Source organism: Lampetra planeri, unplaced genomic scaffold, assembly GCF_965212315.1.
Source record: "Lampetra planeri unplaced genomic scaffold, kcLamPlan1.2.h2 scaffold_458, whole genome shotgun sequence".
Classification (NCBI taxonomy): Eukaryota; Metazoa; Chordata; class Hyperoartia; order Petromyzontiformes; family Petromyzontidae; genus Lampetra; species Lampetra planeri.
The window spans coordinates 3,406-29,535 of NW_027615281.1; the positions used below are offsets into that span (position 1 = coordinate 3,406).

The 26,130-nt window shown below is 40.5% G+C and overlaps 1 protein-coding gene across 1 annotated transcript in view; it reads right to left on the reverse strand.

Annotated features, from left to right (window-relative positions):
• Positions 1 to 4,357: 4,357 nt before the first annotated feature.
• Positions 4,358 to 26,130, reverse strand: part of LOC144741188 (AF4/FMR2 family member 2-like) — a gene marked incomplete at its 5' end in the record, with an annotated part of 41,124 nt that continues 19,351 nt past the window's right edge. Inside the window, 18 exon segments of the mRNA XM_078623801.1 lie at positions 4,358 to 4,479; positions 4,908 to 5,012; positions 5,015 to 5,133; positions 8,314 to 8,366; positions 9,389 to 9,482; positions 10,341 to 10,412; positions 11,574 to 11,710; positions 12,218 to 12,281; positions 13,602 to 13,735; positions 14,248 to 14,464; positions 16,612 to 16,727; positions 16,809 to 16,940; positions 17,263 to 17,847; positions 19,822 to 19,963; positions 21,083 to 21,298; positions 21,499 to 21,649; positions 21,753 to 21,858; positions 22,708 to 22,825. Of these exon segments, the coding sequence (XP_078479927.1) occupies positions 4,358 to 4,479; positions 4,908 to 5,012; positions 5,015 to 5,133; positions 8,314 to 8,366; positions 9,389 to 9,482; positions 10,341 to 10,412; positions 11,574 to 11,710; positions 12,218 to 12,281; positions 13,602 to 13,735; positions 14,248 to 14,464; positions 16,612 to 16,727; positions 16,809 to 16,940; positions 17,263 to 17,847; positions 19,822 to 19,963; positions 21,083 to 21,298; positions 21,499 to 21,649; positions 21,753 to 21,858; positions 22,708 to 22,825 (2,683 nt within the window).

Genomic DNA, 26,130 nt, shown 5'->3' on the forward strand with positions numbered 1-26,130 from the left:
ATCCAGAGAATAACAATAGATGAAGCGAACATTAATCATATTGTAATGATACTGTTTCACAACTAAACAAAACAACATTGAACATCACTGAATCGGACTGAGCAACACTGTGGATCAACCACTGACATCTAAGGCCGAGGTCGTTCACACAGTAACTTTTGTTTGTTGGCTGTATTTCATTGGCTTATAGTGGCACTCAAAAACTAATTTGGTTTCATTAATCTAAAAACATATTTTAAGGCATTTAGATATACCGTAAGTGGGTTGTTGTCCAAAAAACAATCACTGGTACATGTTTAGGCTTTCAGATTAGTGCATTTCAAAGAAATACATTTGCATTTTGGGAAATGGCCGTACAACTGTCATGTCTGTGTGATACACATGTAGCAATCAAAAACTGTTTTGTCTCTCTGAGAATGAAATCAAAATATAACAGTTAATATACAGCTGACATATCGTCTGTGCAGTAGAAATCAGGAAATGAAGAGGCATTAATTGACTGCAAAAGCTGTCAATTAGTGTGCAACCACATAAAATGGCATAAATTACAGTTAGAATGTTTTCTGACATCTACTTTCAGTTTACTTTTGGCCCATCTGATAACCTGGAGGAGGCAGCATTAATGATGTGTATGTCAACCAGCCACCAGGGGGGCGATCTGGATCTTTGTGTTTTTTTGGATGGGGAAGGGCGGGGTCGTATATGGAATTCATGGTCGCAAACTTCCAACATCTGTGTAGGGAAATAATTAGTTTGACTTTCTTACAGCTCTGACATCTACCAGCACCGCAGTTCGCTCTTATTAGTTAAACAGGCTGATGTCACTGCAGTCAATGCCCAAATATAACTAAAATCACAATTTATCACTTCATTCAACTTATGGTTTGACCTTTTTATTCGCAGTGTATAAAGGAAATGTTTTGACGACACCCATGTTTGCTTCCTTTAAAGCAATGGGACCTTTTCAGAAGAGACCACGTCAGCCTGTTTTAATTTCAATTAACTGGTTGATTTAATATGAAAAATACATTGTAGTGAAGTCTCTATGGAGTGAAGTTGTTTTCCTATGGATAGAGACTATATCAGCAATGTTAGCAACTTACCTCGTTTTACCAGGTATTTGATTTCTGCTAAGCTAAGCTAAAAGGCCCGCTAGGGTCTCATATTTAACACACAGACATATAAAGTTGGGACCATCTTTCATGTCTTCCATTAGCAACAAAGGAAACTAGTATTTTAAAAACGCTAAATGAATACGTTAAGGTTGTTACTTATTGTTGTTGTTGCTGTATTTCCAAACACATTTTATATTTTTCAGGTAACATGGGACATTTGTGTTGCAAATGATGTGACAAGAAATACATTGAGGGGTTTTTGTGTTTTTTTTTTCTTTTTCAAAATGGACACAATAGTTTGTCTGAAGCTCCGTCATTTATTGCATGCGATGGATATGGCGTTTTTTAAAATATCAGACAACACACGCAAATCATCGAAAAGAACAGCTACTGATGCAAATTTGATACTTTAAACAACACATTGTTTTAAAGCCAAACCCTGGTGTCATCATAAACACTAGAAAAAAGATCACGGACACATTTGATATTACGAAAAACAACCTCATATTTATACCAATATGGTATGGAAAATCATTTAGAGTCATTCTTTGTTCTTAAATAAATAGAGCAATTCCCACTGGGCATGAATAGAGGCACTTACGTTTTTTTTTTTTTCCTTATGTTTTTCTTTTTATCTTATGTCAAAGTAAAATTCAATCTTCACATTTGCATTATCTTCCATATACGTTCAATGATGGTCATATGATCCAAAACTTAAAAATTCACACTTGATGAGCTGCAATCACAGATCCCATGAAACTTTTAGCACAGAAAATATTCATGTGCAATAAAGCATCAAAAGTCAGATTGTGTTTGGCACAATGCAGCTGTAGCCCATGCATGACACACACACACACACACACACACACACACACACACACAGTATTTAGAAGCGTATGTTCTTATCTCATCATTCAATCATTCATTCGCTCTGAATTGGCACAAAACAACAACAAAAACAACACTGTTTTAGGAGTCCACAGTCTATATTGCGGAACACAAACATTGTTATTGTCAGGTAATTACCAGTCAGGTAATGATTTAGATAGACTTGACAATCAGCTGTACACATATACACAAAACAACACCACACAACAACTGTATTAAAACCACTACAAGATGACCCCCCAGGTGACTTTGATCTAATTAAGAGTTGCACAGATTTTCACATGAGGCCAGAAAAGCCAATGTGAGACATTCACCCCTGTTTACATGGTCTGCATGTGGGTGGGGGCTTAATTAGAGGCAAATCTGAGAGAGTCTTGCAGTTTCCTCCGTAAGTGTTTGACATTTTCGTGGGTGGGTTACTATGGGAACTAGAACTGAGTGAATCGCCCAAAGGTTCAACTAATGTAAGAGTTGAGAATGAGACAAAAGCTTTCCTTGATCGTAGGAAGCGACGGACGGAAATTAACTCCCTGGACTGCAACCTCACGCTTCCTCTTGAAAACATCTTAACATCAAGGTTTTCATCCACATCTTAAAACTTCTGTTTAAACACTGACCCGCCAAGCTACTTGACAGGATGAGGATCAACCCAAGAGTTCCTGATGTGGAAATGCCAATCACGACCCAAAAAATATAGTATAGTTGGAGAGTGCTGAACCTGAAGACACCAGTGTGACATCTGCGTCAAAACTCTTCACTGATGAAGGCTTATTTATTCTGTGGTCAAATATTTACAAATATGAGTTAAAAATGGAAAATGTTTTCATCGAATGCATGTTGGCAATGAGCTTGAATAATCAGAGCAGTTCACAGAGTCAAGAAGCAAATGGAGGCCAATTTGTATCTTTACAATTTCTGCCATTTCTGGTTCTCTGACTGCTGGAAAAGCTCCGAACACATTGCTCATACAACTAACATATAAGCTCCGGTCTGTGCCATAGGTTTTTGAATCTTAAAATCTTTCAAATCACTGGTTCCAACAAAGCAAGGTGTCATCGCTGTCATTTATGCTGCTAATTAAAACCATTGTTTATGTCTTGTAGATGAACAGAGACACTTTCTCTGGTGTGAAGACACACGGTGGATAGTCTTAACCCTTCACATGATTTTTCCTCTTAATGTGTAATGAAAACACTGGACTCCACTTTCTTCAATCATTCCACATGTATTCTTGACCAGAACTACAGTGGTAACTTCTGTACTCCTGGTGCCAAAGAAGAACTGCTTCTGTCATGTTTTCAGAATTCTGGCATGTGACATCCCTGTTCACTAGTAGTCTCCCAGCCAGCGCGTCCATCTGGGGTGTTGACAAATCTCTCCTCTGATGTTAGAAGGACTGGTGTTAGGCTCCATATATGGAGGTTTAGTGCACAGGACGTTTTGGCTGTTCTGAACAGGCTGTAAACCCAGATCTTGTTCAAATTCAACAAGCAAAATTTTTCTCTTCTTTCATTTCACAACATTCATTTTTCACAAAGTTTGATGCAGTTTGTGAAATGAAAGAAGACCAACCACAGCATCACGATATGTGACTTTGACATTCATTGAAGTCAGTGTGCAGTGAAGATGTTCTTGTATTTGCATCTTTAATGGAAATAATGAGCACCTCCTCTGATGATGCAAAACACTCTCAAGAAACTCAACAAGTTTCATTAACCTCGCACAATAAATGTGTAACACATTAAACTGCCACATTTCAGCCATCTTTAGTCGAAGTCTGATTGTCAGACTTTCTGTGTAGGGATTCGCTACTTCGAATTGAAGATGACCTGAACGGAAAGCCGCTTCCATTAATTCACTTTCAGTGGTTGTAGCTCAGCCTCTTTCATTTACCAGTGTGGCCCTGATCTAATGAACTGGACCTCTACTTTTGCACTTGGATCAATATTAGTGTGCACCTTTAATTCTAATACCAATCACAGACACATTTCTTGGCAACTGTTGCAGCGCCTCTGAGCCATTGTTGAGCTTCTTTCCTGCCTTCAGTCTCCTTAATAACATCAGCCTCTCAAATACTGTACCTTTTGGTCTCACTGAAAACACCTACTGTAGTACCTTTTCTCTTTAGCTGTTTGTCCTTGTTTTAATACTTCAATTTGCACTGTGAAAATACCCAAATGATGTTCCTGTACCTGTCCGTAATTGCATCAGGATTTCTGCAGTCCACCTAGTCTGTCTTGTTTAATTGCGTGTGCTGTTGGGTCATGTGTAGGAACTGAAGCCTTCTGAGTCTCATCTCACTTCGTTGTTGCAGTTCTAGCTCCCAGACCCAGTTTTTTAGCTGTCTCTGGTCCCTACAGCATGTGAGCCTCGATACGGAGCCAGTGCAGTCCCTGCCTGATGTATTGGACCAGCTCAGTCATGCTGCTCTGCTGACTCAACGGCTCCATCACCGAGTCCAGCTCCTGGAAGAAATCTACAGGAGGGCGAGGGAGAGATAGAACAGAGTTACTGTACATCTGCTGCTGCGTCGACTGAGCGGAAACACACAGCTACAGTTCAGGTGCTTCTCTCATGCTGCTACTGCATGAAGAGACTCATTCATTCACACCAAGACAAGAGCAATGATTTATAGAACGTTGCAAAATTATATCTGAGAAGTATGAAAAACATCATTTAATAAAGATTAATCAATGTCTGCATCTTGACAGAAACTGTCAACTGATACTTCTTCTTTTCTAAACTTGATACCTTGATGAATATTGATCTCGTTGCTTCATGTCTTTTTTTTAATCAATTTAACATTTACATTGTTGATGACATCTCAGATGGGGTGTCTGTTTACTTTATGAGCACCACTGTAGCATCAGGCTGAGAATGCACATACTGATCTAAAAGTCCTACCCAGACTATCAGCGGCCAGTCTGTCCGCTGTCTCCCAGTGTTCATAGCTCCGCAGGATGTTGTTGGTGATGTTGACGTGACTGGCCGCCATGTGGTGAATCCGTTGGGAATAGCCACGCTGCTGGAGGAGCCTGGAGTACCTCCAGATCCAGCCCCAGCACCCCCACCACCTCCACTGCTGGCTGGGGAGGGGCTGAGTGACAGAGGGGACGGGGTCCCATTGATTCTGGAAAACAAAAACAAGGCATTGAGTCCCATTAAGACCTTAAGAGTAGAACAGGAACTGACTGTGCTGGAGGAGTTGAAATGATTGGACATCTTTCTCAATGCTTTTAGTCTGCATGAAGAGACTGAACCTGCTCTTATTTATATATATGAGCTGCCAATGACATCACTGACGTTGGGGACACACGTCAAGTTTTTTTTCCCTATTTACCTGCTATTCACAGAGCGGTGATGGTCAGTCAAACATGTTTGAACCTACAATGTGTGTACTGCTTACTGACCGAACTGCAAACACATTTTGCCAACAGCCAATGAAAAAGACGAGGAGGGACAAGGCATCAGAAGATGATTGAAATTAGCAGGAATATTTATTCATTAATTCATCATCTTTCGTTTGCTCCACTTATGAATCGCTGTTGTGCTAGAGCCATTCACACTCACATTCACATATACACATAATGTAGAGTGACCAGGTGGAGGTGGGAGTAAGCCGGAGAACCTGGAGAGAACCCATTTCGACACAGGGAGAGCATACAAACTCCACACAGAAATATTCCAGGCCAGGAATCAAACCTGGGACCTTCTTGCAAAGTGTCAGTGCTAACCACTGGCAACGAACAACAGAGGTAACAGTAACGACAGTGACAGTTGTGTAGTGCGTCCTCAGCTTTACTGTGGACAGTGACCTGCCTTCTGAAGCCAGCCCGTGCTTGTGGGAGGTATTAAAGTAACACCAATCTTCTCCAACAGGGTGGGCTAATGTAGCATATAAACACTGTGATAGATTCATTGAGGTAGTGGGTGGAGAAGGTGGGGGGACTGCTCTGAGGTTGCACAAGAGACACAAGGCTGGAGATTTCTGCTGTTACATTCACAGTCACGCTGTCATCATTGCTTAGAACAATAAGAAGCAAAGAGGGTTAAAAACATATCGAAAACAAGAGCCTGTCAGTGCTGTGTCATGCTGGCTGAAGGTTTTCTCAGAGAGAAAAGGGTCAAAGGGACCCAAACACAGACACACATACATTCACAGTAGGGATCCGAATTCTACAAAACTACTGACAGATCCAACCGTAGCAGGTAAACTGAATATCACTGTTCTGCTGAAATACACTCGAGACAGAAATGGATGTGGTGTGAACGCTATTTTAGATTACATTTACCTAAAACTTGACTTGGTCCAGTTACTCGCCCTTTTCAACATTCTGATATTACGGTGTGCATATATTTGTTTGTGGTATTAATGTTAACTTGTAGATATCAGATGGAAGTATTCATTACAGTGGATAGGTAGCTGATAAGTTAGACCCTAAATGTTAAATATAGTATGCACCATTTCATTGACCATGCACTTTCTTGCAGAGTTCAAAGGTGCAAACCTCTGTGTGCCATTTTAGTATGCTCACCGTGCACATGTTTTGCATGTTTGATCACATTTTACACACACACACACACGCACACGCACACACACACACACACACACACACACACACACAACACACACACACACACACACACACACACACACCTTGTGTAAATCAGGCCCAGGATACACACAACTGCACATTCTTCACCGACAAGGCTAATGCAACCAAATGCAGATTGCATCCACATGTTAGTGCACTCACTACTAAACAACACACAACAAAGCAACCCCAGTTTCATTCTGACGCGTCCATAACAAATTACTAAGTGTCATCAAAAAAGTAATTGCTACCAAACATGACACAGACACACGATACAACTCACAATGAGATGACACAAAGTCATGGACAATGAAAAGGCTCTGACAAAAAAAGTTCCAGGAGGCCTCAAAGGTTCAACCAAAATAACAGAAAAGACAACGACCAACAGTGCTGACAGACAGGTCTTGCGACCCATGAGTATGTCAAGTCATGACAGGCCGATAGCTTCCCTCATCAATAGCACTTTAAAAAGACAGTCGACCAAAGTGACATGCAGGCGAAAACGCCACATAATAATATAGAAAAAACAAAAATGACACAACTTTTGCATCTTGTTACTCGTTTCAATTCAAATTTGATACATGTGTCATTATGCTATACTACAATAGCGTGTACTTAAAAAAATTATATCATATAGTGTGAATAATGCATTATCCAGTTACTTGACTGTAATACGGTGTCATATGTCACAGTGTAACGGTGTCAAATGCCAAACTATTATTCAGAAGCAATCAAAACACAAAAGAAAAAAAAAAGGTGTTGTTTGCAACTGATACATCGATGCTGTTGATCTGAGTAGTGGATGATATTGGATTATATTGGATGCAGTTAAATTACAAATATTTTGTGATATATTGTTAGCTTTAGGCATCGATTTCTTTTTACCTGCTTAGAAAAATATACTTCTTATTTTGTTCTTTAATGGTTTGTTGTTGTACATTTGTTGTGTTTGGTGCTGCAAAGAAAGCAATAGGAAAGTAATCACAGAAAAACAATGAGATGTCAAACTCTAGACTGTACTGAATGAAATGGAACCAACTTGTAGTTTATACACATTTATTTATTTGCAGCTTTAACATAAACTCAGACGTGTGTGACAGAGTGAACTAATGCTCAGGCTTTTTTTCCTGGGGTAAAGTCAGTGAATCACATCTGACAATAAATAAATGAAATAAAGTTATCCATTAATAATGGCAGTTGTGGCTTTGAGTTCACAGAGAACAACAGCAGGAGTTATGATTCAGATGTTCAGAAAATAAAATGTGTTAAAAGGGTTGCATTTCTGGTGTCACTGGGTGAGAACTTTAGTCATACTAACTGTCTGGTGCACAAGGCTGCACAGCTCTCAGAGCGATCCAGTGTCTGTTGTGTGTCCTTGACCCTCGCTGACCCAGCGACTTGTGCCCTGACCTGCGTTGTACGTAAACACACCTCCTGCTGTTTGGCAGCATCAGAGCTGTCCAAACTCATTAGGCTTCACAACCTCAGCTCCTCCACGCCTCTTTCTCTCCATCTATCATTACTGTTTCTCACACACACACACACACACACACACACACACACACACACAGTCACTTCCTGAGGGGTTTGTTTGAGCAGGAGGTTGCATAGTAAATTTGTAGCAGAGCTGGAGTGAATTACAAATTCTCAATTATCAATGTGGATGAGGGAGTGCGGGTGGTGCTGCAAGCGTGTGTATATGTGTGTGGACTCACTTCCCATTGATCCTCCAGGGAGACGGTGCTTGATGGGAACTCTTGGCAGAATTCTATGCACAAAGAGAGACATTTCTCAAAACATGCCCGCAACATTTTCTCGATTACATCCGGACAGATAGGTGAAAGTTAAAGTGTGTTTAATGCTAAAGATCCCTCTAGAGATTAGGTGGTGATACAAACACTATATGGTCTACTTGACTGTAGAGACTAAAATAAATTTAAAAACAGAAGTTAACTATAAATTATACTAATTGTCCCTTGTAAAAACTATTTTGGAGCAGTTTTTCACCCACATTTTTTAAAAACTCCTCTCAGAACAGAGGGTGTTGTACTGTAGATTGTGGCATTGCGATGTGTGAATTGTGAAGTAAATAGGAATTGAACTGAATATTTAACATACAAAGTTCACATTCTACCTGATGGTTTTAATAAAACAATAACATGTAAATAATGGTTATTCACACCTGCATGCAGTGTCTGTTTATAGCAGGAAACATGAGATACACATACATATATTTATTGACTTCTTCAGATATATTGTATATTATTTACCATTAAAAAAAATAAAAAAATAAAATAAAAAAAAAAATATATATATATATATATATATAATCTTTTCATAAAATGAAACGTCTGTAGGTCTATTTTCACAGCACAGGTAAAAATGTTTCTTCAACTGTCTCTTCAACAGTGAACTACTGCTCTCTCAGTGCTAACACACACTCTCCACACACAGTCAGCTGCCTCCCAGAGATCCAATTCCATCAATGCTGCACTGTGATAATGACATCCTCAGTAATTAATTAAACTAAACATAATTAATCAAAACAAGCACATTAAACCCTTACAATCCACTGTCATGATTGATGGAGCTAATTAATACAAAAATATCAACGAAAGCGAGTGAATTTTAATAACGTCATGCAAAATTAATGCACAGGCACCATGAAAATGAATATGAAATGTATTTGAGGGATTGTAATTGGCTTTGCGTGGTTTCCAGAAAATTAAAGAAGGGAGTAAAGCTGCTGTCCAAGTGTGTGTGCGTGTGTGTGCAATGTGTGTGTTTTACCTTGAAATATTCCATGAGCGAGCGCGAGTACTTGACAGCGTGGTCTTTTTTCAGATGGAACATCCGCAGATACAGCAGGGACAGACAGCGGTTACTATGGAAACAAAACCATAAAAAGGCAGATGAATTCTCAGTGCAAACTCTCTTTAAAGCTCCAACCTCAGTATTAGTTTCATGTCATCCACACAAAATGTGCTGGAGCGTCAAGCACGCCACACCAGCCCACAAGGACGTGTTTGAACTTCACTGAGGAATGTGGGAAATCAGTCCTACCATTATGTTAATTAAAGTACATTCACAAACTCATGGTAAGAAAGAAAAACAAAGAAAGTTGATGGAGCAAATGGTGAGCGACGGTTATAAAATCAATTTTCACAGTTATTTCACTGAAGAAATTGGAGGAAACAAGATGAGACTGTGTTTTTTGCGTCCTCACTTGTATGTTTGTATCTCACTTTTTCCGTCTGGAGCTACCACAGTCCATCTTTTTGGAACTGAAAAACCCTTCAGTACTAAAATCAAATTAACTATAAACTTCAATGAAAGCAAAGGAAAGTTTCATATTCACTGAAAAATCACTGAAAAATTAATCTTAGTTCATCTTAATTTGTCATTGTTCGACACAACTTTATTTATATGTCTATGTTTGGTTAGTGCATCAGAAAGATAACTATTTTTTTCAGAAATTAAAAATGTATTCTGATTCTGATAAACAAAGGATGCACGACAGATTTGATTCCTGATCTCGGTGACAGAATTGGCCCGTTCGTAGTCTGCAGCCTTCGAAGGAAGCAGGACCTGAAGCCTCGGTACCAGAGGGCTGTTCATGTCCTCATGGGGCTGACTCCAGTGATTCCCCAGCGGCTGTGCAAGTTGCTTGAAGAACTTGAGGCCCCCAAACAGATGGACAGGAACACATATTTTGTAGGTATAAAAAGAAAACAAATCATACCAGAGCACTGCCAGTTTCTTCTCAGTGACGGTGGCTGAATGGCTGGTGAAGTTCTTCAACCTCATGGCGTACCTGAAGAGCACAGACGCCCATCACGCAGTCAACAGACTGTTTATTTAACAGTTCACTTCTCACATTGTTCTGGATGCTGCTGTGTCTGAATAGACGGACTGATTGAAATTGATTGATGAGATAGTTGATGATGAAATGAACTTCAGTAAGGAAGGATGCATTTCTCTGCTGGTCATTGATTAGGTATTTCAGAAGGTGCTGTAGGGGACAGCTGCTGCCTCACACCCTCAGTGACATAATCTGCACTGTCTGACTGCTTAGCGTGCTGGTTAATCAGTGAAAATGAAATTCACCAGTGAGAGGAGAAACGAGAGGAAGGAATTACACGTTTTTACTTTATTGATCTGTGTAAGAAAATTCTTGTCCTTCCTCCTCCACCCCACCACAGGGGACCATCGGATCAGCAGACCAGCAGCTGGTAAACATTCAGCTTTCTTCTCATGGTGGTTTAGCGGGATGGATGAGTGCAGCTCCGAACATTAGTCCTTCATTGGTCCTCCTGTCTGCTTTCACGAGCTGTAGTTGTTTGTTATTGTCTTTCAAAGTTGTCTTTAAAGGAGAGACTCACGTACTATGGCAGCTCAGGAAGGACAGTAGTATTCCTGAAACACATTGCCAATAATCTGCACTCATTAGCGACCCTGCAGCTATCAAACCTAAACAGGCAAACACAATCAGATAGATCAGCGATCCGCCCACATTTCAACAAAAGCTGTTGAAGGGATCAAGTAAGAGAAAAGAAAGAAATGCTGGGATGGGATGAATCCATTAAATATCACAATGGCATTGTTGGAGATCTCCGCTGTACATTTTCTCTTATTAACACATTCATACGAATATGTATTATTTTACTAGAACTGATTAATGTTACTTATATGGTTTGGAAATAATTATGTTTTAAGATGACGATTTATCTTTATTAAACAGCGTTGATAGTATATTTTATCATATGAAATACGAACATACAGGAAGTGCTGCAGCTCCCCTCGGCCACCAAAATTATTATTTCGGTGCTCAGTGTGCAACTTTACTGTAATGATTCTTTCAAATACAGAAATGATACGTTTTTCAGATGAATATTCAGAATCTCAACCAAATGCTACGGTATTTATTCTGGGTCTTCATTTGACTGGATTGTCTTTCTGTTCATTCCATCCATACCTTATTAGCTCGACAGTTTCCGAGTACATTGTATATGGAGATTTGGCTTCAAGTGGATCTCGTTCCATCGCATTTCCACAGTCAATGAAAGAAAGAGCGCCGTCTGCGTAGTTCACCGCTTTACCAAACTTATCCGTCTAGATGGAGAAGAGGAAAGAAGGAGAGAAGAATGACAGAAAAAATGATTATGCAAAAGGGAAACAGAAACTGAGAGACAGAAAGAGAATAAACATCTTCATGGCATTGTGGCAAACAGCCTTCTCTTTGAATAATCTCCTGCTGAAATGCAAATCCCCAGATAATTCTGAGGAAACAACGTGTAAACATAAGATAAATAACAAGTTAAATAAATCTCATTTCATTGTTCTGAGGGATCAGATAATTCTTTTGATACTGTATAATCTTGCAGACATCATCAGTCCCACTGAGACAAATGTGCAACAAATAAAACAAATTGTATAGTACAGTGGTCTACAGTACAGGCCAAAAGTTTGGACACACCTTCTCATTCAGTGTGTTTCCTTTCCTGTGTGTGGTGTGTGTGTGTGTGTGTGTGTGTGTGTGTGTGTGTGTGTGTGTGTGTGTGTGTGTGTGTGACAGAGAGAGAGAGAGAGAGAGACATGATTGCATGTAGAAACACCTACCAAAGCATCAGCCTTGTGTTTCAGTCTCTTGGCTTCCTGCATATAGTAGTCTGCACTGTGGATTCTAGAAACAACATAGGAAATGTAAAAGTGAAAGACAGCAGCAGAGAGAGAGAGAGAGAGAGAGAGAGAGAGAGCATTAGTCTGCGTCCAACATGAAAGCTCCTGTTGCCTGATTATGATATTATGATATGTTACCTGACTGTTCATTAAACCTCTGAGCACTGATTCTGCAGAAATATTAAGGTTCCAGAGTACATGAAATAGGTTGAATACTGTGTTTATGTGCTCTGATATAACATGGAGTTGACTAAGGACAAAAATGTGTATCTTTGGCTGTCTTAACTATCACGACCCACAAATGAAACAACTCTTCCAGTCCATCAGACCTTTTGGCTCAGATCATCCACTGATCCTTTGCCAGGGACAGACAGATTTATGCTCTGCCAGGGATCACTTATTTTGCCCTCCAATACAATATACCACTTCTTAATGTGTTCAGTCAAAAACAGGGTGTTAAGACGACAGTTAGTCCTGATCAATCCTTTTGTAAATGTACATGTGTGCTGATTAATTCTTATAAGTACATTAACCTGAAAGAGGGCAGGACAGAAGGACCTTTCGCACACCAAAGTCATGTATAAAAAAAAGACAAGTTTAGAGAGAATGCCCAAACTACAATTTACGGACAGTGGAATATGAAAAGTGGAAGTGGACTGTTGTATCCAGATAAAGGTGCACAGCTGATGACAGTGATGCAGACCTGACCACTGACATGGAAATCCCAGATCAGGACGTAGAATCGGCTGAAGTGTTACTGCTTCAGTGTTTTACTACTGGCTGAATGAAACGTCATAAAACAGCACGTGTCATGTTATAGCAATAAAACACCAAAACCACGACCTGTAATGACCAATGTTATAACGTATTTGCTGTTGTTGATTATTATCTCATTCAACAGTCTTTACAGTGTTTCACCACAAACTCTAAAAAGCTGCACACTCCACCTGTTTTGTTCGACAAATGTTTCAATTAACGCAGCCTGGCAGGTTCCATGTAGAAATCTGCAGTAATTATTTTTGTGCTGAATATCACAAACCCTCACCACTATGTCTTACATAACTCGCCTGTGTTATCTCTACTTAGGGAGGAGACTCATGCAGCAAAATAAATCAGATGAAACAAGACACCTACAATGTGCACTTGCACTTGTCTGTCAACAACAGAAATGGGTGGAAGTGTGAGAGGTTTTTTCATTCATGGACAACATTGATGTTGAGGATAAGAACATGGATCAGGGGCAGACACTTCACAGGATTATCTTTACATTAACATTAACTCAGACACGAAAGCAATTGAAGCAACAAACTGTATTTGTACGTACATGTCACTAAATGACAGTCTTGGCCTGCGAGGTTCAACAGGTTCCATCACTGCATCTGACCATAACCCTGAGTCTGACTGTCCATTGGCATGGTAACCGTCTCCACAGGCCTTCTCGCCATGAGGATCCATTTCCTGTTGAAGGGAGGCCGTTGAAAAATATTCAGGTTTAATCACTTTTTAATCAATAATGCATCATGCTGCTTCCGGCAGAAAACAAGTAGCATAGTATTACTGTGATGCAGTACAATTATTGTCAGCTTCTCATTTATTGGATATCAACATAAGGTGATGCGTCAAAGCTCTCAGTACGTCAGACATAAAACATTATGTTAAAAGTAAAAGTTAAGTAAACACAGACATAATGTCCATGCCCAGGACCCACGCTTATTAAAACAAGAAAAAGGAAATAAAACATTACAGACTGGGTTTATAATTTCTTAAACAAATGTCCATTCACATTAATAAAGTTGGCCAATTGTGACTGATCTCTAAGATGCTGGAATATACTGTAGTTATGATAAGTACATCAGATGATTTTGAATAGCTTCATGTTTTTCTCAGAAGTCATTTCTTTCTAATAAGCTAACATCACGGTGCCTGTTGCAAGGTGGTGCATGAAATAATGTGTTCCAAGTTGAACTTACTCCACCATTTCTTGTATGTGGTGGTGCTTTGCTCCTTTGTCTGTGTGTGGAGGAGGTGGTGCAGCAAGGTGCCATCACAGTGGCACCACCCTCCTGACTGAGAGAGGGACCTCCGTCACAGGTTTGTTTCTGAGGGGGTTCGTCAGAGAGCGGGGACAGGAGCGGAGGAAGCAGCTTCTCGTCATGCCGTCGAGGCTGCTTCCTGTTTAGAGAGCTGCTAAACACACACGAGGACACAACAGTCTGGTTATTTTTGAGTTTTTATATAACGTTCTTACAACACACTGGCTGGGAATTTTTGGACTGAACACCACCCATCCATTGAGTAACACAGTTGAAGTGAGGAGGGTTGATCATGAAAATCATGCCAAGATGAACCCTTCCAGAGTTTTGATATGAAACTTTAGAGGTACATAATAACATTGTGAATTTATCTAAAACAAATAAAAAGCGTCAACCAATCTGTAGAGGAAATCTTTTTCCTTGACCAATAATCTCTTATAAATAAATACATGAATGAATGAATAAATAAATAAATACACAAATAAATAAGAATAATTTCTTAAATAAGGTGCAGAAACCTATCCATTAATATTAATATTTATCACCTGTTAAATTGTGAACAATTGATATCCATCCACATAAACATGATCATTTTGCACGTACACACACACACACACACACACACACATACTTCTTCCTTCTCCCCCACATGATCAGTCGCTGAGCGGCCATATCACAGCTCTTATGACTCATATTATTGCAACACAACCGATAATATTTTTTTTTGTGTTTCCTCTCCATGGAGACTCTGGGGCTTTGATGCAGCCAGAATAACTGCTGAACTTGCTGAACGACACCCCAGGCCCAGACATTAGTGACAACACACAGAGGCAGAGAGACAAAGACTAATTAGTTGCTGAGGAAAAGTATGAGCCCAGTTTGTGCACAGATTATCTGATGTGTGGTGGACATAATGTATGTAAATGTGCATGTGTATTTCTGGTGTGTGTGTGTGTGTGTGTGTGTGTGCATGCGCACGTAGGCTGGTAGAAGCGCTCGCTGCTCTTTTAAGGGGATAATAAAATTTTACAACCTTGTTGCAGATAAAAGACCACAGTATATCTGCCAACTATTCCTCTGCAGTATTTGCAGTGACTCATCAGTTACTTGGCCAGGTGTGAAGATCCTAATCTGTAATTCAAATTACACAACTGCTCAAGCTAAGGCACATTTCACTGGTTAGATTACAATCATTCATGCATCTTCTAATGATGTGAGCTCACCAAAGAAAACAGGGTGATAATATACAGAAATGGGTGATCACATCATCCACGTTACAGCTCCCATAAAAAGCCTCCTGGGTGATAAACAGATACTCCACAGACAGAAGCTCACAGTGTCGGGGGTTCAACAACAGGTCAGCCCCTCTTTCTCCTCCACCCATCCCTCATACATACATATGGTGAGATGATCCTCAGATCTATAAAAACATTTCTCTCTGCCTGTCACGTAAGAGCTTATTTACAGAGACAGCCAGCTTAGTTTGAGTCTAATAATTCACATGGACGGCTTAAATTCATGCTATGTCATTTCAGTGTCACAGTGTGAATTGTACTTCCATGATTTCATCAGCACGCTGCTTTTTTTCCACTAAAGTGACAATTATTTCTACCAGTGTCCCAGGAGCAGTCAGATGAGTGGAGGAAAGACCTGATTCAACTCTAACACTGTGAGAACGGCGAAGTCTAAAACATGATTTCTATTCCGGTGCTTTCTCAGCTTCACTCATTGGAGTTAAGTGTTTCAGGATGAGAAATGAGCAGAGGAGGAAGAAGCATGAAGGTTGGCACGTACAAACAAGGTACCAAGAGGTGAGTAGACTGGAGCAGTGGAATGTAAGTGCATCCTATTTAGAAATGAATCCCTCAAGATGTTCTCACACAGATTCAGAAACTAAAATTTGTATATAATATAAAATAAAATTTATCATCTTTATCTACTGCCTGAGATGATTAGTTATATATGTGTGAGGTACATAACGATTTGCAGCAATGGACATGAGCTTGAAAACTGTAAATGATAATTAATGTAAATGATAAATAACTGCCACAATAACTTCTTTTTATTTATTGCAGCACATATATACATATATGTCCTTCTTCATTTTCGGTGTGCACAGCTTTCTGGTTGGTGGTTTGGTACAGACAGACCTTTTGGGACAGTCTGTCACACCTGAGGGAATGAACATAACCTACATGCTGAAGTTTTAATCAGCATTATACCTTTATCTCCAACTTTTCCTCAAAGATTTGATGCGTGACAGCCAGTTCGGCGGTAGCATCGTGCTCACTGTGAACTTACTCTGTGCAGCTGCCCTTGTGATTGTGTATTGGGGAGATGCAGGGTGGGAGGAGCTGACAGTCTTTGTCCAGTCGCAGCTTCTTATTGCTGTTGATGGACGATTCATTGTGGTCCGACTAGAGATACAGAGGACACTTAAGTCAGAGAGTAAGAGAAAGAAACTGAAGTATTCACAAAGTAAAATTTGGACTTCACACCTTGTGTTTTCTCTTGCTCTTGCTGGTGTATTTCTCTGTTGGGACCAGCATGTTGCCTGCTGTTTGCCTCCTGTGCTTCCCCCCACCCCTCTCCTCTCTCCGTCCTCCCGAGTAGCCTTGGATTGCTCTTATCTTGCACAAGGGGGTTGTCCAGAACCCCGAGACCTTGGCATATGGTCTCTCTTCTCTCTGTCATCCTGTCTCTCTCCTCTCTATCTGCCTGCCTCTCCCTCTCTATTAATCTGTCTCTGTCACCTTGCCTCTCTCTGTCCTGCATTAATCGCTCAGTTTCTTCTTCCTGTCTTTCCCCTTTGGGCAACTTCTGTCTTTCTCTCGGCACTGACCAGTCTCTGTCCTCCTGCTTCTGTCTGTCTCTGCCCCCCACCACCCTCTCCCTCTCTGAGTGTCTCTCTCCGTCTCTTCCCACACTCTCATCCCTGTCTTTGATCCCAACCTGAGATATTTCCCCCAAACCCTGGCCAGGCACCCTGCTGAGCAAACTCAGGTCAATTTTCACCCATAGGCTCTGGATCTCCTGGTACTCCCTCAGGGGTGAAACAGGCAAATCTATTCTCATGTTGTCAGGTGGTGAGATGGACTCTCGTTCCTTGCACTGTGCGCCCGACCCTCCAGGATCAGGAACAGAGGTTCCAAATGAACCAGTTACGTTGGTGATGCTTAGTGTGTTAGAGCTACTGCTGTTGCCATTACTACCACTGCTGATGCTACTATTACTACTGCTACTGTTAGTATTAGTGATTACGCTGCTACTGTCTTTGACACGAAGTCCCTTCCCTGTGCACGGCCCCAGACTGCTGGCAGAGCCCAGGCATGGGAGAAGAGGCGTGTGCAAGTGTGCGTTGGACAGAGTCTGTGTGTTAATCGCAGAGCAGGATGACAGAGGTGGCAGCGCTGGGATTTTCATGGCTTCCTCCGAATCCGACTGGCATTCTGACGAGGAGGAGGAGGAATCTGTTTCGATGAACTCTCGAGACTTCGGCGTGATTTTGCTGCACGGGCCTCGGTGTTTCCTCTTATCCTGTGTATACATAATGATGACATGAAACAAACAGGAGAGATGAAATAATCTACCAATACCTCCTAACTGTTCATATCTGCCACCATTGGGTAACCACCATTTTTTAAACGCTGTGCTGCAAATCTTTGCCTTTACAACAGTCACTGTGGCCATCAGGTTGGAAAATGTGTAAGAGAAACACAATGTTTTTTTCTATTTTTGCTATTTCAAAACATTTCAGTCACATATTCTCATTTTAATTCACTGAATAGTCACACTCCTTGTGTTCCCAGATTTACTAGCAACTTATTAGAAATATTACTGTATCTGTGTATTCTTGCCATTGCTGCAGGGTTATGCAGATAAGGAGTAAGCAAACTGTCTCAAAGTGTTCAATAACAGTAGACAGACAACCACTACATATATTCAGCAACTAGAAAGAGCGACGTAATCAAATCAAACAGAATCAAATGCAGAAGAGAAAATTCTTCTGCTGTTCGCTGCAAAACAAAGTTCCAGCACTGTACCACTGTACGTATTTGTATGTGTATACATTTCTCAGTGTGCACTGTTTTCTGCCTTGCTTCTATAACACCAGCAGATGACGCCTTGTGACAGCATTCACAGCAGATGTTTTAAATTTTTAAATTTGGATCAGGCCTTTTTGTAGAATGAATCAAACAAATGTTTTATTGCTTCCTTTAAGACTGCTATTATCGAAGAGGAAAGAAAGACAAGAAATAATCATCTGAACTGTAGCAATGAATTAAAGTTGGACTATGAGACTGGGTGTCTGGCAGACTGAAGCGGAGTTCTGTTGAAGAGGTGTCAGGGTCACGTCAGTTTTATGAGGCTAATGCTTTATGGATTAGTTGCCATCTGCGAGTTATTGATGTAAGAATACATTTGCTGCTTTGGATCATGTTGACATTGTTTTTGTTTCCTTGAAAAATAACAGTTAACATCGTGAAACACTGATGCTAGGAGGATCAGCACAGATCCAAACATCCAAACATGACATGCTGTCAGCGGAGCGTCAACTCATCTTTACGTCTTCTATCCTGGTGGAAGTGCATATTGAGTTTGTACATGTTCAGGGGTCCAGGGGCTTTTCAGGTTTTCTGGTGACTAAAAACTGTACAGTCATCTGTTGAGACTGCAATGGTGGTGGAATGGTGCGTTGAAACGGACATCCGAGGTGGTAACTCACGGTGACGTCAATGGCAGGTGAAAGCCATGTTGTGTGTGTTCCAATTTCATCATAAAATAGTTGGTCGTTTTCCATGCACAGCTACAACATAACAACAAACCCATTTGCAAATCAAGCATTTATGTGTATCCTAGTCTTTGAACTGGACACCAAATACTTAGATGCTGCAAAAATGTGGGGAATAACACATACATACTGACAGATACTACTGCATGCCACCATACTCATACTATCCTCTGAACTTGGGGTCCTTGTAGGTCAGATATCCTCGGAAAACAACGTTGGACAACATTTGGAATTACACCGACTGTACACAATTTGTCCAAATATGTTAATTCTGAATACTGTTTATTAATATGGATTATTGACTTAATATGGATTACTGTTAATTTGAATCACATAAATGGGCATATTGTATTACATTCTACAGTCAATTCTAATGTTATCTTCCTCTTTCACTTCTGGTCAGTCTCACATTTTGCTTCCCTCATTGAAATAACCCAGTTGTAAATAGAGTGTTGACTCATTCTACATTAATTACACCTCTATGTCTTCATCTGTCTGACTCTCACACTTTACCGTTCATAAAACCAGTCAGTGGTGAGTCGTAATGGTGTTTTAATGACAGAAGAGTGTTACTTAGAGTGTAACTTAAACAAAGACGAGGTAGATGATTGTTGGTTCATTTAGACAGTTCACACACGACGACCCTAGAAACTAACCTGGTTTAGAGCGACAGCTGTTCCTGGCACACTGGTCTGCTGTGACGTCACTGGTGGAATAACTGTGTTGCTGTTGGAGTTGGTGGCACTGCGAGGTTCCTTCCTGGGGGCTGTTTTCCCACTGGGGTGTTTGCTACGTGGCCTGGAGGGGTTTGGATGCTCCAGCAAGGAGGGAGGAAACAGTTCCTTTTCCCTCACTGCAGGGCTAGTGAGAGAAAACATACGACTAGTCACAGTCAGAACAAGAATCGCCTCTTAGCCAGGCACCACTGTTCCAGCGACTGTTGTACAGCAGAGTAAACACAACACCCAAACATAGTTGAAGTTTTGTCATGGTGAGCCCCGGGGGGGTGGGGGGATGTGTGTTAAAATGAAAAAAACATCAGAAAGCATGTAATAATAATTGGACACCGCATGTGTTCAGCTGAAGTTGTTTGGGTGTGCAAATACAAGAAGGAAAAAGGGGACGGAGGAAGACCCAAATAACAAATAACAATGTTGGGAAGTTTTCAAAGTTTGGAGATTCTCTGAAACTTCCAAACTTCAATGTCAAAGAGACCATTTTTTTCCTGTATGTATTATCAATAAATGATGTAGGTTTTTTTTTTCTTTATTTGCAGAGTTCTGCAAGGACAAACTCTCACAAAGTCAACTCTGATAACATCTTTGAGTGCCAAGGTAATGAATAATGATGTTCTCTGCTGATAAATGGAAGTTATTAATATTCTTAAAAAGAAAGGTCAGACAGTAATTACTGTCGTTGTCAGAAGATTCCCTTCTTGACCAGGAACACATGATAGGAAATCTTGTTGAAGATTTCCTTAAATTCAATTTGGACTATGTGGTTAACTGCTTGTAAATCAGATAACTTATAACCTTGTTTTATAAGATGGTGTCAGCAAGAAATGCTGCTAGTTAGTTTGTGTAGGAGTTTAAGTATCTTGGGGCTTTGTTCACGAGTACCAGTGTTCTGTCGATTTCTACTAAGGAGTTGAGCCGAAAGGTGAAGCTCTCAATCTACCGGTCAGGTGGCTCGGGCATATATCATATGCCCCCTGGACACCTCCCGAGGGAGGTGTTCCAGGCATGTCCCATGGGGAGGAGACCCCAGGGAAGACCCAGCACATGCTGGAGTGACTATGTCACTCGGCTGGCCTGGGAACGCCCCTAAAGAATTAGATCTGGATCTCACTGAGTCTCACCTGGTTACATAAAAGTTAAAAAAATAGATAGATAGATAGATAGATAGATAGACAGATAGATGGATAGACTTTTTTCCTTTAGGATGCTGAAACCAACTTTACCAAAGTGCAAACTTCTTTACCTTGGCTGGTTCGTTCTGCTCCACGTCTGGTTCTGAGTATCCTCCACACTACTTGACCTTTCGATCCGTCTCGGTTGTTTCTTCCCTGTAGTGTTCCTCCTCGGAGTCGTGACCTCTGGCCCTGACATCAGTCCAGGCGACAGCCTCATCTTTGCCCTCTGACTCTCCCCTGACGCCTTCTGGCTGAGCTTAGCCTTGGCCTTCTCTCTGCTTGGGCTGTGTAAATCAAAGAACGACTTTTCTTTATTTCTTTATGTAGAGAACATTTAAGGGAATCGCAATCTTTTCTATATTAGGTGTTGTAAAAACTATAATTTCCATATTTGTCACATTTCATAAATTCATTTTAAAGGATGATTGCAATCAAACTTAAATCTGCTGCATTTGTATGTTTTGAGAAAAAATGCCACTCATACCAGGACATTCCCCTTGTATCTTTGTGTTCCGCTGTGGGAGCAGCAAGAGCCGTGGCGCTGTTGGACCCACAGGGTTTGGTCTTGACAACCGCTCCCACTCCTGCTGCTTCACTCCCTTCAGAGAAAGTGTCTGGTCCCTGGGCAGCAGGAGCTGGGCAGACGATCATGACACGAGAATGAGATCAAACCTCTTTAACAACTGCACTTTCAGATTCTGTTCCACACAGCTGGATCAGCTCTGCACGTCCACCAACCTGTGCCATGATGTTCTTGCTGTGGAGTGACTAGGGGTTTGGTTTGAGCTTGGACCTTGTTCAACCAGCTATCCAACTGCCACTTGTTACTGGAGGGGGGCTCAGGCTGTAGGGGAAAGGGGAGTTTTATGGAGGTTATTAAGTTATTTCTGACATTAATACATTCTGCAGCACCTAAGTTTGTTCAGATGACTGTTTCCACAGTGTCACTGCCATTACAGCGGCTGATGTCTTTTCACTGAACATGTTTAATGTTGTTTACTGATCATAATGTCCATCTGTTCATTCTGCTCAGGCATTGTAGGTTATTTTTAGTTTACGTTCTGCATATCTGGTTTTGCGCATAGACTGAAGCTGTTAACGTGATTTTTCTTTCGCTTTCCATGGAGTTTGCACTCTTATATCAGTGGATGTATCTGTATGAGCACCGAGACATAAAAATGACGTGATAATGCCATAATTTAGTTTCCCATTTTCAGTTTTATGATTTTCAGAACAGCAGATGCTGTGAGAAGAGACCACATGCACACATGTACACACACACACACACGGCAGTAGTTGTAGCGGCAGTTAAGGTACATCTTCTTTAGCGAGTGAAGAGTCTGTGGTTCCACAGATGATCGTACTAGCAGTCTTTATCGTAATAAAGACTACTGAATGTCTTTATTGAGCAAATTGATAATAATGTATTAATATTGTGATTGAAATACACACAATACATTGTGGGTGACATTTATAGCTCCTGAAGGATGAACTATAAATATGATCTGAATCTAAATGTTGAAGTGGCTCTTTAAACTATCTATAGATTGCAAAATTCTTACATTATATTCGCATAGTTTTAATAATAAAATATGTATTAACAGTAAATTGTATAAATTTCAGGTTCCACATAGAAATGATTTTTGAAAGTACAGGAACAGGAACACACATTCACACACACACTTCATCGTACCTCTGGAGTGTTGGTGCGGGAAGCCTGGTTATACTCGCTGTCACTAGAGCTGCTCTCTGACTCGTCTGTGTCGGACTCTGAGCTGCTCTCTGATTCACTGCTGCTCCCTGATCCTCCACTACAGAGGAGGGAGAAGAGACAGACAGACGGCAGGTTTAATCCCGATGTAACATGTCACGGTGCAACAAAATGGAGATCAAACAGCAGATATATGCCGAGGAAAACCAAGGCAACAGAGTGACATCACACTCCACAGCAATGGTGCAGCTGCAATAATATCTAGAGTTAGAAAAATCTTGAACAGATTTCATAGGTTTAACTTTGTTTAAACATACAAAACACCAACAGGACACATTCACTCAGTCATTTAGCTGTCTTATCTTTATGTCTATCAGAGGCTGTTTGCAGTGATGGCGGAGGACAGAGGATGTTCACAAGCTCCCAGTTAAAACACAAGTACATTATTTATTCATTTATTCATATGTTAAGTTAATGTTTGTCACATTCATTTCCAATTTGTTTGCTAGCCTGTTAGCATTTGCCAACAACCACTTAACACAAAGTACAAGTTCAAGGAAATTCCATTTTTGTATGGTTATGAACCAAAGTATTAAACTGATATATTGACCTGATCGTAGTGGTTGTGAGTAATCATGAGTAATCACAGTTCATATCATCTTAATATGCAAAGCATGAAACAGATTTAACTGCTGACTGTGTCAATCAAAACACTGTTATCCTGAATAGGTGAGAGCAGAGCTGTTGCACTACATCAGTTTAGACTGCATTCGTGTACCTAATGAAGTGGCATGTGAGTGTGTATTCGCTCTGCTGTCCAATCACATGCCTGACTGTCATCTTCAAGCAATCCATCAATTGTTCAACAGGATTTTGACGGCAGCTCTGCTCCGTAAGATATATCTTATGTTTAAAGAAAAAAAAAAAAAACATTTGTGATCTTACAGCTGTTATTGGTCCATCCATATTTGGAAGTAAACAGAGTGACAGTGGTACTGTAGGCATATGATGCTATTGTTTTTATAACAATAACTATCATCTCATGCAAGAATAAATATGTTGTTTGCATTTCTAATCCCACCATTTTGACAGGGTAATGACAGTTACCTTGTAGCTTATTTGTAACAATGAAACATGGGCTTGCATAAGGCATAAAGACAACATTCTGAACCAGTTCAGTGTCATTTTCTCGGCTGCTCTGCTTGGTCTTGTGTTCATCCATCCTTTCACACTGCTTTGAAATAGCCTGCTGGAGGCAACACACTCGCTCACCTCAACTTAAAAACACACACAAATTGCACTAGCACAATAAAAAAAAATATGTGTTGGTTTCTTGGTTGGTTGGTGTGTGTGTGTGTGTGTGTGTGTGTGTGTGTGTGTGTGTGTGTGTGTGTGTGTGTGAGAGAGAGAGAGAGAGAGAGCGAGCGAGCGAGAGAGTGCATGTAATTTCAGTTCAAGGCTGCCGTCACAGCAGGCACCAATCTGTGTGAGCAGTCAAGCAGCAAATCCATCAACTGTTCCTTAGGCAACACACACACACACACACACACACACACACACACACACACACACACACACACACACACACACAGTGACAAATACTTTATGAATACACTCCCTGCCCTGTTTTTCTTCTTCTTCTATCATTACTCATCTCTTCTCTTCGTCCCTTTCTCTCTCCCTTTCACTTTCACTTTCAATTACATTTTCAGCTCAGTTTGTTGTTACTATCTCAGCTGAAACAGTATTGGCAGTGCATCAAGTTTAACTCCATGTATTTATGATTGTGGATGTGTGTGTTGCCTGTGCAGAACTGTCACCGCCCAATTAGTGTTGGTACTCGGAGTGGAAACTACATGAGATGTATTGCTTGTATAAATAATCTGTTCAGCCAGTAGCAGTTTATTCTCAAGAGTGTCACATAGGACAGTCACAGCCACTGGCTGAATGTAGAAGTTTATATATGTTCATACATGTTCACTGATGGCAATTCCGTTTAATCTGTGCATTTACTAATTTCAATTGTCTTATGTGTATTTCATTTATCAATTGCTAATGTAAAAGAGAAAAGAGCAGCACACACAGAAATATTTATATCCGTGAACTCTCTGTGGTAATTTGACCTGTGTTTTTGTACATAAACTGAATATTTCTTTTTGTTTAAATCACATTATGTAATGTGAAAAGAAAGTGGCTGTTTCCCTCAATGGGATTCTCACTAGAGTGCTTTTGCCTTTTTCATTTTGCCAGCAAAAAAACAAATGTGTTGGAGTGTGAAGATGAAAGGAGATGAGTATGTGTGTAAAAGCACTACATCTGGCTCGCTTTCCACCTCCTTTCTCTGTAATCAGCCGCTGAAAATAATGTAATGCCTTCGTCGGCGCCAAATTAAAATGCAGCTCCAGCTGGTGCTGACAGCCGGATGAGCACGTCCCTGGACATGTTGGACACGTTCCTGTGAAGTTGTGTTTGAGGTAGAACTTCATCCCAGAGTATGGTGTCATATGTCTGATGACTCACTTGACGGATGTCCACTTGCTTTTATAAATATGTTGGCATATTTGAGTGGAAAGGAAATGGACAATACAGTGTAAAATACAGAGTATAATATGGGAGTACAACTTGCTTACACTTCAGCTCTCATTATTGACAGGACAACAATATTTTGAATATGATTTTCTCTTTCATGTTCAATGGAGTCTTTCTGTTGTCAGTACAAGCATGTTGATTTTGGATATAGATTCATGTGTATGCTTGTTGCATAAGAAAACATAAATAGGCTTTGTTAGATGTCCAGGCTCCAGCTGAGACTTTGGTGTATGTTTATTTGTGAGATAAAATCACTAGCACAACTGGGGAAATGAAAGCCTCACAGCCTTGAGAAAATGATCTGCAGGTCTGATATACTCTGTGTGCCCCATGAGATCACCATGACACCAACACACTTAAAACAGATACACACTGGTCCAGAGGGGTTTTAGTGGGACTCGTACATGGACATGAATTCATGCTTGGTGCTATTGACAAGAGAAACAAACAAAAACACTACTGCCTGCAGGTCAGCTCAGTAATGACAATGAAAGACAGGAGCCTGGAGGTTTCCAGATCCTTTCAGGTTTGTCACTAATTTCATCACATTTGAAACTACTTACAAAAGGACATGAGGCTTTTGGAGCAAATAAAGAAACATCCTACAGCTGGAAGCAGCTGTGGCTGATCAAATCTGAACGTGTACTAAGGCGCCCAGAGCTACTCGTACTGCACATTGACAGTTTAATGTACTTTTTATATCTGAATCAGGAGAAAACAGTGTTAAAACGAACTTATTTTAACAACAAACTTCAGTAACAGTAGTTTGACCAATTTTTACACGCAAATATTGACAAGCACATTTGGTCACATTTC